A 16,655-nucleotide genomic window follows, 5' to 3' on the forward strand; every position below is an offset into this window, starting at 1 on the left:
GTGAGGGAGGAAAAGGGGGCGCAATTATGGATGTAGTAGGTGAGGACAAAAGGCTGTTTGTTGCATCAGAAGAGTCGTGTGTGGTCGCCGAGTCCACCGCCAAGCTTTCTGACCATGGGTATATCACACCTTCGAAACACATATGAAGAACGAGGGACCTGGGCAAGATGTTTCCTAAGCCTTTCTAGTTCCAAAATGCTCTATGACTTTGGGAAGTTCGGGAATTCACCTGACACAAATCGAATCCCACTCACTGGGGACCAATTCAAGATTGTATGTTATGGATGGGAAGGAACAAGCTGGGTTTGAGTAGAGGAGGAAAAAGCACCCACTCTGATTAAGAGTCTACAACAGGCTAGGCTGAGTTAACACTGGAGGTGAGGTTAGAAGCGTATGAGTCTGGACATGGGACGTTCAGGACTGGGGAGCTTGTCCTCTTACCCTACTGCTCATTGGCCAGCATCCGTGGCTCCTGACTCGGGCTGTGTGCTTGCGGCTCTCCAGTCCTCCTCTCATCCCTGCCTACTCCCTCTAGATGGGCCTCTGGGTGATGACTGGCTGGCCCACACCAGTCTCCACTCCTGTCCTGGAGCCTGGGAGCACCGGGGCCTTGACCAGCCTCATGAAAACAGTTTTCAGCACTATTTGCAGGCATCCACGCACAGCCTGGACTGGGAGCCCACGTGTGAGGCCGTGAGTGGCTCTTGCCAACATTGGGCTTGCTCCCTACTCCCAAAGTCTTTACAGACAGCTAATGTTAGATAATGTCCAGCTCTCTCCCATTTCACTAGGGCCAGCATCTGCCCCCCAGCTGCTCTGTCTGCCTCCTCTCTGCCTTGCTTCTTTCATCCCTATAATAGGGTCCCCAAATGGCTGATCGTTTGCCTCGACTGGAAGCTCCAGTCTCGCACTACTACCCAGCACCCCTTGATACCCACTTTTCAGAGGTATCCCCTATTTCCAGTCGTTGTTTCAACTCCCTCAGAGTTGAAATGGTTTAGTTCTTGAGTCACACAGTCTTCTGTCGAGGCTCAGTTCTGCCACTTCCTATCTTGATGTGGGCAAATTACTCAACCTTAGAGAGTTTCCGTTTCCTCATATGTAAAATGGGGATGATCTTACTAGAGTTGCTGGGATTCAATGAGCTCTTTTACATCAAGATTTAGCACAGAGCCAAGCATACAGCCCGTGCTCTTTAATGGTAACCATTCCAGTTACTGAAGATCAAAGAGGTTCCTTCAGGACTTGCAATAATTTCAGTTGGAGGCCAGGAGGGCCTTGGCCTAGTGTGATGGCAGCAGGACTGAAGAGCAGGGTCCCAGGGTAAGTGTATTTGGAAGAGTGAAATGGCAGGGCTCCCCACAGTGTGTTTAAGGAGCGTGGAGAAGTAGACTCTGTCTGGCCATCTCATGGAGATAGTGGGTTTGTAAAGGGAGTTGAAGGAATGTTGAATTCCTTTTTTTTTTTTTTTTAACATGCTGAGGGCTTTTTTGGCATGGAAAGGACTTCCAGGAGGAAGTTTCTAGCAGGCATTTGGGAATTTGGAATCCAGGTGTGAATTTGGGAGCCATCTGCATCCAAATAAACCCTGGGAGGATGGCGATGCTCTCTGAGGTGCCGTGATAGACGGAGCCCAGTGTCCGGACTCCTGCCCTCAAGTGATAGCTTGACTCTGGATCCCTGACCATGGCTTTCTGACCAGCCTCCTAATCTCTGAATCTGGGCCGTGGTTTTTGGATCAGAACCATCTGGACAGAACTATAGTCGTCTTAGTGTTGACTCCCTGTCCCTGGGAGAGGCATTACCTTATCCCTACTTCCTGATTTCATTGCCCGGCCAGGTCTGGGTGATTCCACTCATGTCCCCAGGTCAGGGTGTTTTTACTTAAGAGGAGATGGGAGGCTGAACTGGTGGTGGACGTGATACCGAGCTTCTTGTCTGGTATATTCTGAGGACCATCAAACCCTGTATTCTGGCTCACAAGCCAAAATGCATTTCAACCCTTACATTTTGCTAATTCTGTGCCAGTTGGCTCCAGTCCTTCCTTCCTGTTTCTTGACGACCATGTTAGCTTTGGACGCAAAGATTCTGGGGCCTACAATCAACTCATTTCCTCTCACATTTGCTCTCCAGAAATGGCAGTAGCAAAAAGATATCATGAGAAAATTAACATGTTGAAGCAGTTAAAGACACTTTCTACCCTCACTAACTCCGAGTTCTTTTTATGAGCACATGTGTGAGAATTAAGGCCCACTGAGAAGATGGAGGGGAAACTCTCCACAAGAGAACACCCTCGCTTCTGACATCAACTCCAAGTTTAGAGGATTCCCAAAACCATTCTCAGCTTCCATGATTTGCTAGAAGGACTCAAAGAACTCATTGAAAGCTGTTATGCTCATGGTTATGGTTTATTACAGGGAGAGGATACAAATTAAAAATCAGCCGAGAGAAGAAGCACATTGGAGTCTGGGGAAGAATCAAGCACAGAATTTCCATTGCCTTCTCCTGTGGAGTCAGGACGTGTAGTTCTTAGCATTGAGGTATTACAATATGCTCAGAATATTCCAACCAGAAAGTTCACCTGAGCTATTGTGTCCAGAGTTTTCATTGGGGCTCCATTCCACAAGCATTATCCACTGCCCACGTGGCTGATACCACTGTCCAGTCCAGTAGGAGGTTGAGCTCCAAGCCCCCATCCTAAATCCCATTATTGGTGTGGCACAGACATTCCTATCAGGATGACATTCCGAGGACTTAGAGATTAACTCCCAGTAGCCAGAGGGCAAGGGTCAGACGTCTTTTTGGGTAAGGTTAAATTCTGTACCACACAACACAAATAAAAAATAAACACAGAGAGTTTTAAACACGTCTAGACCCACTTTTAACACCTCTCATCTCTTGGCTACTCTACCAGAACACATCAAATCTGACTCAGTGAAAGTTAGCCTAAGATCCCAAGAACTGATCAGCAAAACAACTTTAGAACAGACCAAAGTGAAATTAGCACAGAATGAGATAAAAGAAAATATCAGGAGGCTATGGCCACAGGGCAGGAAAGATTGTAAGTAAAGAACAGATGAAGGAAAAGATAAGGCAAAATAAATTGTACTTCTCATGTGAAGGCTCAGTCTCTTCCGGGTTCTGCAAAACCCAAGATCTGACTTTCTAAGGCCCTCGTCCCCCTCAGGAGCTCTGAGGTAACATTTATTGAAAGAAGCATTTTGACAGTCTCCTCAACCAAAAGTTACTAATTGATGATTATGTATATAAAGTTTCACATGCTACACTCAGGCACATAATGGCCCCGGGCTGCTACCAACCTTCAAGCTTCAGAAGACTAAGTAACAGATGAAGGGTAACGAAATGTCAGAAATACAGCTCTTTAATAAGGAAGAGAGGAAGGCTTAGAGAGGTCTTAGGAACTACCTTTAGGGGGACAAGGTAAGGGGAACAGTTTTAACGACTTGGAATGAGAAGCAAAAGTGGGTTGATCGCCAAGGGTATTATGTTTTTGAAGCTATTTATCAAATGGCAGAAGTCAGCAACTTGAATTTATTTCTATATCTGGGGAATTTTTTCCCGTATGTTTTGGATTCTTTGTTTACTAAGCACATACTATATGCCAGTATGTGCTTAGTATTTGGTCCTCATGACTCAGAAAAAGTAAGTATTATCTCATTTCACAAATGAGGCTTAAGTCATTTGCTTCAGCATGTGCAGTTAGCAGCATAGTTGGGACTCAGATTTGGTAGTCTGATGCCAACATGGTAGTCCCTTTGTGATACCTAGGCTTTGGAGGGACAGACTCATCTCCGTTTTCCACAACACATCTGTTTGCCAGTGTCACTTGAGAATCAAAGAGGGGGCAAAATAAGGTGCCCCCAAATCCATGTACAAAGCCCACATCCTTTATAGTACGGACCCTCACTCAGAACCTATTGATATTTAGTATTTGTGTCAATGTCATATGTTTGATAGAATGATTTGACAAAGGTGGACTAGAAATAACTTAGAAAGGAAGATGGGGCAGTAAGTGTGACAGGTGCAGGGGAGGAAGGAGTGTTTGAGGACCTGTCAGGTGTAAGGAAATCTCTGGGTTTGGATAGAGGCATCAGAGAGTGTTAAAAATGGTCATGTTGAGGATACTTCACGTAACCTGATCTCTGGATCTTCAGCAACCCTGTGAGGTGCACACAGAGTGAGGAATATATTTTATAGGTTAGAAAAGTGAACTTTCAGTGATTGACAGCTTGCCTTTGGTCACACAAGTCAGTGCATTGAAGTAACGTGAGCAAAATTCAAGTCCTGTAAATTTCCCAACTTGTGTGGTTGGAAAGAGAGGACAAGTACCTAGGAATTGTCCATAAGGGAGGGGCAGCAATGTAACAGGCAACCTTCTAAAGGAATATACAACTGAAACATGTTATAAAAACTCTGTCTGAGAGGGGGGAAAATAAGCAAAAATGAATAGTTAGTCTTCCAGGATAAGAATGTTTTTAAGTATTCCTTATATCAGTGGTTCTCAAAGTGTAGGCTGAAGACCATTAGCTTCAGCATCCCCTGGGAAGGTACTAGAAATGCAGATTTTTAAGGCCTCACCGCCCATCCCATGGACTGAGTCGGAAACTCTGGGGGGTAGGGACCCAGTAGTCTGTGTTTTAACAAGTCCTCTCTGTGATTCTGATGTAGCTAAACTGCCTTGCCTTTTGCTCTTGACACCTTTTGGTTCCCACCACCTCCCTGGAATGCAGGCTCTGATTTGTGGCTGATGGTGGGGTTGGTGGCTGTGGATGGTGGACAGAGCACTGTCCTTCATTCTGGAGACCTGGGCTGACCACTTTGTCGTTTCCTGGCGATGTGACTTTGGGCAAGTCAGTTGGCCTTTCGGTTTCCTCATCCATGAAGCAGAGTGATTACCTACCTCACAGACTTGTGTACACTAAATTAAATACTAAATAGGTGCAAAAGTGACCAACGGTGTCTGGCACTCAGACAGGTGTTCAGTAAGTGTTTGTAAATCTTAGCTTGATATCGGGAAAGCCCATCTCTAGTCCTTGCGGGGCACACATTAAAAAGGAGCTTTGGGCTGTGAGAGCTACAATATTAGTCCCTCTTTACTTGTATATAGGGTAGAACAAGAGTAGGCTCCCAGGGAGAAGGAGGAAGTTAAGGGATTGGCTAGAACAGGGGTTGGCTAACTATGACCCGTAGCCAGATCTGGCCCATGCTTAGTTTTTTACAGTCCATGAACTACGAATGGTTTGTTTGTTTGTTTGTTTATTTTAGGCTTTCACCTGGGATCCTTCAGCAGGGTTTTTAATATTTTTAAATGGTTGAAAGAAAAATCAGAACAATGTTATATGCCGTGTGAAAATTATATGAAATTCGAATTTGTGTCCATAAATAAAGGTGTATTAGGACATAGCCATGCTCATTCATTTACATATCATTGATGTCTGCTCCGGTGCTGCAACAGAAGAGTTGAATTGTTGCGACTAAGACTACATGGCTCGCAAAGTCTAAAATATTTACTACTGTGTGGCTCTTCATAGAAAAAGTTTGCCGATCCCTGGGCCTAGATGGAGGATAGAGAAGAGAGAGGATGTAGAGATGATAAAAGCAGACATTTACTGAGCTCTGCTAGGCACTGTGCTAAGCATTTCTCATGCATTGTATCATTTAATTCTTATAGCAGCCCTTATGAAACAGGTATATTGTTAGCCCCATTTTTCAGAGGGGGAAACTGAGGCTTCTTGCCCTGGGTCACCGAGCCTATAGGTGGTAGAGCCAGGATTTGAATTGTGGTCCAACTGCCTTCCCATCTGAGCTCTTAACTAACCACTGTGCTCCGTCTCCTGCCTCGTGCTGCAAGGTGGGTCAGGTTAGGGGAGGTTTTGTGTCTCAGATGCACTAGCCAATGGCTGGAAGGACAGGGTGATAGCTGTCTAAAGGCAGGAGACAAGGGTGCCTCGTAGTGTGATGAAAACTCAGAAAGGATGATTAGATTTTAAAATATTTATGTGGTTCATTTAACAGAAAGAAGAAAAGCATGTGGGGAGAGAAAAAAAAGTCCTGACCACAGCAGATACCTCTGGGCTTAAATCATGTTCTGCCCTTAGCCCAGCACCAACAACCATGGGAAAAGTGCTTGCGTATCTACTTCTCCCTCTCCTGGGTCTGTTAATTAGCCCAGCCTGCTAATGAGGGGAAGTCACTCTGAGCCCACATCAGGCTTGAAGAAGGGGAATGAGACCTAGTGAGCCGGGAATGGACAGTAGAGTTCTGTTGCCTTTTCGTCTGTAAAATAAGAATGTCAGGGCACAATTGTTTCTTCATTGCTGTGAATGTGAGCCTTGTGTTCTCAAAGGTCAGCGCCTGTGAGCACATCATGGTTTCGAGTGGGTTCCTATGGTAATTAGGCCATCGTGACTGAGGGCATTTTGTGTCAGGCAACGGGGTGCTGGATTTCCCTCTTTCTATGCCGTGCATGCTTGTTTCCTGCAAATGTAACCATTTCTGTTTTCCCCCTTTTCCCCGTTTTCTTCCTTTTTGAACCACACATAGTTCTGGAGTCAGAGAATTCCTCAGCAGGTATGGTTTGTCTTACATTCTTTCTGCCTTTCACCAGGGACCCTTCAGTTAGAGGGGAACTAGGGAGTGTTCCCTGTGAGTGAGGGGTTTCTTTTTTTTTTTTCTTCCCATCTCAGATGAGTGGAGGCTTTCTTCCAATGCTGATGCCAATGGGAACGCCCAACCCTCCTCACTCGCTGCCAAGGGCTACAGAAGTGTGCATCCCAACCTTCCTTCCGACAAACCCCAGGTAGGCATGTGGCCAAGGGCAGGGTGGGAACTGGGGAGTGGTACCTGTTCTTAAGTCTTTTAGCTTTGATTTATTTGTGACTTCCAGCTTTCTCAGCTGGATAATGGACTGGGTTCAGAGTCCCGCTGTTGGCCAACTCGGGAAATGTTCAGAAAGAAACAGAGTGAAGGAGAAGTTGGGGTGGAGGGAAGCAGGGGCATGGGATGAGGCTGGTCTGTACCAGGGTATTGGAAATATGGGCCTGATGTTTTCTAAGTTTGAAGTGTTTGGAAATGTTCTGCAACATGGAATCCTTACGGCCTTGAAGAAGTGGGGGAAAGTTCTGAGCCTGTTTCTTAAAAACTCGTTAGAGTGTAATATTCAAGAGAAGAGGGCACTCTTGTGTCTATTCCAGTAATTTGCTGTAGTTGGGGCTGTCAGTTCCAGCAACTCTATCCTTACAGATTAAGATCGGGTAGCTGTGGCTAGATCCTTATCCCACGGCCCAGGAACAGGCAGCTAGAAGTTGGAATGGCAGTACACTGGAGTTTAAACTGCCCAGCTCTACCCTACAGAAGAAAATCCCCCACAGTGTACAACGTGGAGTAGGGGTAATTTTGCTTTAGTCTTTCCTGCTAGGTTGTTTTTCTGATCTTTCTTCCTTCTCCTCCCTGTGGCTACTTTGCCATTTTAATGAAATAGACCCTGTTTTAATTCAGGCTGTCTGTAAAGAATGTTTTTGCACAGAGGAGGCACATCCATGGAACGAAGCAGTTCTTTCTTTTAAAGGAAGCTGTGCTGCCTGCTACGTTGCAGAAACGTGTGGTCCACATGTGTGGTCCACTCGTGTGGTCCACTTCCCCATCCTTGCCTGCTCCCGGAGGGGATCCCAGAACTTCCCAGGAGCCTGGAAATTCCCCATGTCCTTCCTGGTTCCCAGCCGCCTTCTCCAGTGATCCTCTGGTTCTTGCTCCTGAGGACATAATTGCACTGGCCCCTGAAATGAAACTAAGTCAGAGATGACGCCTTCCTAGGCTTGCAGTTGGTTGCTTAATTGTCTGCCTTGCGTGCTGAGCGGCCATGAGCCTTTCCGCCCCTGCCATGGTTTGCCTCCCTGTACGGCCATGTGCCTCCAGGGCCGCTGGTTAGAACCAGGAGCTGCAATGTGCCTGGCCTCCTGAAGTCCTCATTAGATGCAGGGACTTGGGAGGTCAGTTGTCCAGTAAATGACTTGCCGTGCTTTTCCTTTCTGAGACCTTCCCCAATGCGCTTCCTTCTCAGCTGTCTCCAGAATGGGTACAATTGGCTCTCTCCAGATTAGGAAACAGTGCTGATCAACTCAAGGCCAATGTAGAAGCACATTCCATTCTCAGTGTTTTAGCGCAGGGGTAACTCACTAATTCCTTTTGGTTTCTAAAAGAGCTCTTCAAAAGAGAGGATTCAAAAAGCATGCGAAGTAAATAAAAATTCCTTTCAAACACATTTATTTACACAGGTTTATTGAGCACTTGCTGTGTTCAGGTCACTGTGTTAAACATTGCCCTCAAGGAGTTTATAAGAGTGACCCTTGTTATCAGGGTGAACATCCTGTAATATCTGCTATGAATAGCATGTTTTTCTTACTTGTCACTATCCAGAAATTTTCTTTTTACTGAGGTATTTTAAAGGGAACCTGGTAAGCTGATGATGTAGAAGTTTTATTCTGTATATTCAGTGTAAAATTGGCCATCCAAATTTCAAGAACCTTTAGGTCGTGCATTACCTTTTGAAATTTTCTGAGTGCAAAAATGACTTCTTGTCTATATAGCCATTGCCAGAGCTGTAAGTATACGCTGGCTGACACAAAGTCAGGATGGGTTGGACTGGGGACTGCCCTTGCTTGGTTTCAGCTAAAGAAAGCTCTCAGACCCCTGCAGGCCTAGCATTTCTTCATAAGGACTGAGTTGGGGTCTAGGAGACTCATGGGGTGCGGGTGGGAGTGGAGCTGTCTCCAGAGGTTCCAATAGGCTGTCTTTCCTCCTGCCAGCCTAGACCTGCTGCCCTGCTGTCCTCACCCCTGGGAACAGGGAACCGGGGCTGCCCTCTCTCTGACGGCATCATCATGGGGGTCCCCAGTGGAGGTGGGGATTGGTGGTTTCTGGAACTGTATAAAGTAGGAACATATCAGATTCTTCCAAACAGCCCCATGTTTTTCACTGCCTTACCTTCTAATATGAGAAATGAAATTTCATTAGTCTGCTGAGGAGGATGCAAACTGCCGATGTGGTTCCTAGTGTTTACAATGAAACAGAAAGCAGCTCCTTCCATCTAAAGTAACCTTACCCATCCCCATCCTCCTTCAAGGCTAATAGAAGACCCAGGACAGGAAGGCCTTTGGCTCTGAGTGCATTGTCAACACTCTGGGGAAGCATCCTCTCTGTAGGGTCAGAGCCCTGGGAAGGCTCAAGCCTGATGTAATGCAGCTGTGGCACCATATATGGACACAGCCAAATTAAGTTAAAAACTCAATTGAAATCGATTTCTATCTTTGGACAAGAAGGAATCACATGTGGGACACTTGAGCTCAAAGTAAAAGTAAATCTGAGCCTAACTCAAAATTGTCTTTTACTTACCTCTGACAACCATTATCAACTTACCCCACAGTCCCTTTGAGGCACATTAATTCAAATGCTTTTTTTTCTAGACAGCATCATTTGCAAACATGGCCCCACCTCCAGCCTGCATTCCCTGAAGCCAAGTGAATACATCTGGAAGGTTTTGCTCCTCGTTACTGCTGAAGAGGGGCTGTTTATTTTATATTTTTGGCTGGTACATATGGCTACATTTCACGGTCACTGTCATGGGCACTCGTTGGAAACGATAGCATCAAGTTAGTCTAGGATACCCAAATAGTTTCTTCTCCATCCGGTTATTTGTAACTTGAAAACTGAGTTTGTAAACGGATAGGTTGTTTACTGTTTCTGGATTAATATTCTAATCCAGAGTCATAAAACTTTTTTATTTCTCACCTATTCACCCTTGCTAATATCCCTTCCCCTGGTCACCTGCACTCCATAAAAAATAAAAGTAAAATCAAAAGCAACCTCAAAATAGACCCATGCCCTTGCATACCCCCCCCAATTTTTGGTCACGACTCATTTACCAGATATTGACCAAACTCCTATATACCTTACCCGTGCCATTTGGAGGAAGGTTCTGGTTTTTTTCTGGTACGGGCAATCTTTAAAGATAGGGGCAGGTGAGGACATCAAGGTGTCTAGCTTGGGCTGCTATGACAAAGTACGATCAGGGGTGGCTTAAACAACAGATGTATATTTCTCATAGTTCTGGAGGCTGGCAAGTCCAAAATCAAGGTGCTGGCCTATTCGGTTCCTGGTTAGGGCTCTCTTCCAGCTTGTACTTGGCTGCCTTCTTATTGTGTTCTCATGTAGTGGAAAGAGAGCTCTGGTCTCTTCCTCTTCTTATAAGGACACTAATCCCATCATGGGGGCCCACCTCCATGACCTTATCTAACCCTAAGTGCCTCCCAAAGGCCCCACCTTTAAATACCATTACCTGGGTTTAGGGGCTCAGCATATGAATTTGGGAGGACACAGACATTCAGCCATAACCCTAGGAAAATAAACTTGCCTCATCTTATGGCGTAATTCCCAGTTGAACCACAGGTTGACAGATGGCTCTCATTGAAATGAGGATCCGTCTGGAGATTTAAGCCATTTCCTGACCCTCTGCCCCACTGAGACGCTAAGAGGAGCAAGGAGCCGTGTTGACGAGAGGGGATGCGATGTGAACTGCAACGTTCTAGCTCTGAACCTGGAACCAGAGCTTTAGGCTTAAGCTGGGAGCCTGAGGCTGAGAACCCCACCACTGCTGCTAGGATTGTCTGTGCCTGGTGGTGGGCTGGGTGGGAATGGGAAAAGGGCTGGAGTTGGATAAACCAAACACAGTCCAATTTGGGGGGCCAATCAAGTGCTTTATTGCCTGGTCCCTTTGTTCTATGTGCATCAAAAATTGGAGACTACCTGCTTTTAATCTTATGCCTGTTTTTCTTCTAATCAAATGGTTTGATTAGTTCCATCACATCGTTTCCTCTGAGAAAAGAGCACATGTAGATTCCAAGTCCTTAGCATTCTTTTCTTGGTGAGCTTTAATTTGTTATGCTTATGGAACTGAACGCTAAATCTCAGTGATTCAAATAAGACATCTGTCTCCTGTGAGCACAAGCAGGGATGACTCTTTCAATTCTCCGTCTCCTCAGGGAAAAGAATGAAAGACACGCGAGAGTTTCAGTGAACTTAAATGTTTAAAGCCAAAGACACAAAGAGAAACATCTTTGAGGAAAGGAAGTGTGACAAAATTGGGGTCTTTGGGGCTTCTTCCATTGGCATTTAGCCCTTGGGCACCCTTTTTCAGTCAGGAGATCTAAAAGGGTGCAGGTCAACCAAGGACTGGTATCAAAATTGACTCAACACGTGGCCTCTTCTGGGCTGAGTTCAGCCTCCCTGGGATGTAAGGGACAGTCAGGCCTGCCTCTCTGGTGAGTATGATTCAGTACTTGGCTTTACCCAGAGGAGAAATGTCGACTCCATGAGGAGTCTAAGCTGAGGATTTGCTTAAAAACGTGTCTAGAATTGTTTTTGCTTCAGATCGTGTTATGCTGCTATTTCTAATGGTCGCCCTTCTTTCCATTTCCCCTCCTCTCTCTTTCTTCCCTGTCTTGATATTGTGTCTTGAAAATAATACTAAAGGTTCTTGCTCCCCCACGCCCTCCTCTCCCTAAGGAGGGCCGCTTTGCATGGCAGCCCCCTGCCCTTCTCAGTACCTACAAGGACTCGCTCTACCTGAGCTCACCAAAGCCTTACATCCCACCCAGCACCCCCAGCCAGCAGAACCCCTCACGATCCCAGCCCGTCTCTGTTCCCCTGGCAGCCAGATCAGCTCCCAGAGGTGTAGTGTGTCCTGGGCCCTCGCTTCCGGGTTCCACGTTGTCCAGTGCTTCTGCCCAACCCCAGCACCACTGTATAGCCACCAGGACAGTTTATAGTGGGAATGTGAGCTCTAACACACGTCATGAGGCAGTTGGGAGTAAAAAGGTCAGCAGCTTATATGTACCTTGTTTATCCAATAACACTCGCCCAGTGGCGTTGGAAAGCCTCTGTCGTGTTGCACGTGACCCAGCCCAAGGCACTCAGGCACCGGCTCCCAGCATTGTCTCCCGCACAGCCGGCACGGGGAAGCCACCTTCTGCTCCTCCTCCTCACACTCCCAAGCTATTCTTTGACCCCCGTAAAGATGCCGTTAGCCGTGGTGACAGTCCTTCCCTGGGGACTAGGCCTCCGTGCCCAGACGCAGTGAGACCACCTGTGCTAGGTCCCCAGGTTACCTCTGATCCCGAAAACCGGAAGAGAAAAGAACCTTACCTTTTGCAGCCGTGTTATCCAGCCAAGGCAAGGAATTAGGAATGTTTGTGTGTCTTCTCCTTCGTCTCTTTTGAAACTCATGCGAGCAGCTCGGTTGTTTTCTGGGCTCCCCTACCCTCCCTTTCCTTGTTAATATCGCTGCAGCTTGAACTCCAAATTCTTCTCTCTAAACATCTCAGTACAGTCCTCTCTGTCCCCCCTCCTTTTTTTCTGTAAATATTCTAAGTGTGCCAGAGCGTGGAATATGTAGACTAATAATACAGTGTTTATGTTTTATAACAGGGTGCCAAAGAAATTGTATTTATTCCCAAGCTTTCAGGCTCTGCAAGTGGCTTTGGGGGTTAAACACAGCCTGCCTGCCTGTCCTGTTGTTCTCTCTCTTTCACTCTCATAAAGTGTTAAAAGGATTCAAAAATAGATGGATGGAAAGTAAACTTGGATGGGGTTCCCTCTGTGTCATAGAATGTCAGGAGGCCAACTGGCTAGCACTGACTGTCTCATGCACTCTGAAGAAAGGGCACTGATTAAATAGTTCTCAGAGTACATCATTGCATGTCCACTCTCATCTGTTTAAATATGGAATTCCTTCTTCTCTGCAGTATCCCTTTACGTAACGACCCCCTTATTTCCTACAGGATGCCACTTCCTCCAGCCCAGCCCAGCCTGAGGTAATAGTTGTCCCTCTCTACCTGGTTAATACTGACAGAGGGCAAGAAGGCACTGCCAGACCTCCAGCATCTCTGGGGCCACTTGGCCCCCCAATCCCGGCGACCGCCCCTGCCGGCTCACCTCTGACCTTCCCGACTCTAGATGATTTCATTCCCCCTCATCTGCAGAGGCGGCCCCACCACAGCCAGCCAGTCAGCGCTCCTGGCCCCCACCCCCCTGTTAGCCAGTCACCACCATCCTTCTCACCACCACCTCCGCTGGTGCCCCCGGTACCGGAGGGCCTCCACAGAGTCTCGGAGCCTGACCTCACGGGAGCTGTTTCAAGTACCGTAAGCTTGCTGGAATCCCTTCCTCCCAGCTTTCCTGAATGTCTGCTCCCGGCAGTAAAACACCCCTTTCTCACCGAAGTACTAAGTTCCGAGGGAAGTGTTGGCTGCCGCTGTGCTTGCGTGATGACCGGAACTGTGTTTGCTCTCACTAGAGTGCATGCCTCCCATGTGTGTGCGTGGGTCTCTCGCGGCTGTCCACAAGTCTCTCAAGTCCCTCTTCTTCTGTCCTGTTTGGAATGCACATCTTCCTGAAAGGACTTGGTTTTCTCTCGGAGAGAGCAACCTCCGTGGCCTTGCCTCTGGCTAGTTATGCTCGTCACGGGCCAGGCAGATGTAATGTTGAGAGCTGAGGAAAGCTGAAAAATTAATGTGGAAAAGCCAGCAGCAGTTTCTCTACCAGGGAGCAGGGAGATTCTAGGGGAAGAAAAGATTCACCCTTGTGTGGATTTAGCAAGTAAATGAACTCTTTTATATGCAGCAGTGACAGAGACTAGGTTAAAAAGAGTCGAGTTTAATTGAGCAAATGGATATAAAAGCCTTTGACAGATGTTAGAACTATTTCCTCAAAAGGCAAGGAATTTGCTGGGGCCCCTGAGTAGTGGCTCCCAGGGCCTTTGTGGCAAAACAGTGCCTCACTGGTAATGTGACGTTAAAGGGCCCTGACGCCTCAAGTTCCCGTCCTTTGAGGAACAGGTCCCCATCATGGGTGGGAAAGCCCAGGTGCTTTAGAGAAAAGCTGAGCCACAGTTTTTGGTCTTTTCTCCTGTCAGAGGACCTGGAGATTGACAGACTCTGAAAGAGCCTCAGTGTGAGTTGTACAATGGGGGTGCGTGGACCTACGCACAGGGTTGTGGGGTGCAGTGGGCCTGAGTATGTAAAAATTTCGATTATGGTGCTTGGTACAGAGAGTGCCTAATAAATGTTAGCTACCCTGTTTCCCCGAAAATAAGACCTAGCCGGATCGTCAGCTCTAATGCGTCTTTTGGAGCAAAAATTAATCTAAGACCTGGTATTATATTACATTACATTACATTACATGATATTATATTATAGACCTGGTCTTATATTATAGTAAAATAAGACCAGGTCTTACATTAATTTTTGCTCCAAAAGACACATTACAGCTGATTATCCGGCTAGGTCTTATTTTTGGGGAAACATGGTACATTGCTAAGGATGTGCCCTAGCAAATGGGGGCCAGAGTTCCTCAAAAATAAGTAACTGGCTAATTAACAATTAGTGTTGCGTTCCTACCATGTTCTAGGCGTTCTGCTGGCTTCTGTGTGTACAGGCATGAACAAGGCACAGGCTCTGCTCTCAGGATTTATCTGAGTGGTGTACAGGTCCTCAAGCTTAGTGTACATGGTATCATCTGAGCAGCACGGAAGCTCATTTAAATTGTCAACTCTAGATCAGACTCCTAGAGTTCCTGGTTGAGTGGATCTGTGGAAGGACGTAGGACTCAGACTACTTGGTAACATGTATTCTGGGGGATTCTGGTGCTGAGGGTCAGTGGCCCACATTTTGAAATCTAGGGTGATGCAACTGGCTGATGGAACTAAACGTTCACTGACCTCCCTTTGCGTAAAGAGGTATGCCTACAAAATGGGCTCAAATGGCTCAAACTGAAGTGAGTCATGCAGAAAGCAGGAAGGAAACTTCTTTTGTTTTTGGCTTGTAAGAGAATGTATAGTTAGATATCAGGCACACCAAAGATGGGAATAACTACATCCTGGGCCGGGACCACTTTTCAGATCTCTAGATGCAGCACAATGCAGTTAGGTCAAGACCCTACCGAACAAACACGGCCCAGGGGCTTGGAGCTTTACAACTTAGCCCTGTTGGAGGAAAGTGCTAGATTGTCCCTGATGCACTCACCTCACCTGAGCTCCACTTACAGATGAATTTAGGAGCCGCTGTCATTTTGGAGAGTAAAGGTGTTCTCCCCTTTGGCATAGAAACTTTCTCTAGAGCAGTGTGTAAAGCAAGTCTTATGTTCAGGTGCCAGCATACATTGTGAGCAGCTTTGTTGTGCACCCTACACTTCATCATTTGTGTAGATCTGGGCTTTCATATTGATTTTTTTTCAGGTGTACCAGCACAGGTTACTTGGGACTGTGTCCTCAATTTCTCAAACCTGACTGATCAACCTGGTATAGACTTCCTGGGAGGACTTCAGTCGGTCTGATAACTTCTGGTTTGGCCCCAGGTAACAGTAAGAGGTGAAAAGGGAAACTGCTTGAGTTCCTCCACTGAATAAGAATTGTCACCAAAAGCTGATTCCCTGGGGATGGTGGCCAAACCACAAGTTGATATCTGCTCCATCTGCAGCCATTTGAGAGTAAGAGGGAAGAAGAAAATCATGTTAATCGGTCCAGGTTCTTTTAGTTAATTGCCAGTTTTGTAAAGTTCCAGAAATTAAGACTGTGCCACAGAGCAAAAGTTTATAAAATGCTTAAGACTCATGTGATCTTTCCAGACATCACAGGACGTATTTATACTTTAAAGCACTGTATGTCTGACTTTCTGTGTTTCTTGGGTGCATTATGGCAGACTTTTCACTGATACGTCATTTATCTTTATTATATCACTTTGGAAGTAAATTAAGACAGTGTAAATGCTTTCCACTGTTCACAAATGAAAAAATTGAGATAAGGCCCTTTTGTATAAGATCATATTGTGCCTCTTGAGTTTTGGGAAAAGGTTTTATTTACTAAACTGAGCTGCTGCTCATAAATAACAGCTGTGACAGTAGGGCACTTTCAGAAGAATTGGACGGACCAAGCCAGTGTTTTTAAAAAGCCGCCCCTACTGTGTGTCAGGAGCTGTCCTGGGTCCTGACTCTCACATCCTCTCTTTTGGTGGGCATGTGTTCTCTTGACCTTTTTTTTTTTAGTTAATTAATTAATTAATTAATTTGTTTATTTATTTTTAAAGCCAATGTTTTTTGGCCCATGTGGGGATCGAACTGGCAACCTTGGTGTTATTAGCACCACACTCTGACCAACTGAACTAACTGGCCACCCCCTCTTGAACTTTTATTCCCTATAACAAAAGTTGTTCAGAAACACCTTTGCTAGGAGATGCCTCCTGCCATTCATGTGGCATTTACTAAGCACCTGCTGTCTGCAGGGCATTGTGCGGGGGTGCTTCGAGGGGGTGTAAGGGAGGCATGGCTCTTGTCCTGCAGGTACTTACAGAGCAGTTGGTCTCTAGAGCATGCGAATTGCTTTGAAGCCATACTTTTATCTGGAGATTAACAAAGTCTTGTTCTTCAGGCCCCTTAAGAATGATATTCTGTCTTCAGGTTCTATAAATTCTAAAATAGAAATGTTGCAAAATTTATAGATGTCATAGAGGAAACTGTCTACATAGCCTCACTACATTTTGAGGTCTTATTTTCATGTCTTTAAGAAGACTGGCATTATTCCATCATGG

The 16,655-nt window shown here is 46.1% G+C and overlaps 1 protein-coding gene across 50 annotated transcripts in view; it reads left to right on the top strand.

Annotated features, from left to right (window-relative positions):
* SORBS1 (sorbin and SH3 domain containing 1) overlaps positions 1-16,655 on the top strand; it is a 218,452-nt gene that overhangs the window by 114,786 nt on the left and 87,011 nt on the right. For 15 of the 50 annotated variants that reach the window (XM_033130465.1, XM_033130473.1, XM_033130469.1 and 12 more), the window contains 4 exons: positions 6,565-6,591; positions 6,708-6,820; positions 11,548-12,246; positions 12,855-13,217. In XM_033130465.1, the coding sequence (XP_032986356.1) occupies positions 6,565-6,591; positions 6,708-6,820; positions 11,548-12,246; positions 12,855-13,217 (1,202 nt within the window). The remainder of the gene's footprint in view (positions 1-6,564; positions 6,592-6,707; positions 6,821-11,547; positions 12,247-12,854; positions 13,218-16,655) is intronic. The other 35 variants (XM_033130487.1, XM_033130491.1, XM_033130505.1 and 32 more) reach the window with 12 other exon arrangements.

This window comes from Rhinolophus ferrumequinum, chromosome 16, assembly GCF_004115265.2.
Source record: "Rhinolophus ferrumequinum isolate MPI-CBG mRhiFer1 chromosome 16, mRhiFer1_v1.p, whole genome shotgun sequence".
NCBI classification, from domain to species: Eukaryota; Metazoa; Chordata; class Mammalia; order Chiroptera; family Rhinolophidae; genus Rhinolophus; species Rhinolophus ferrumequinum.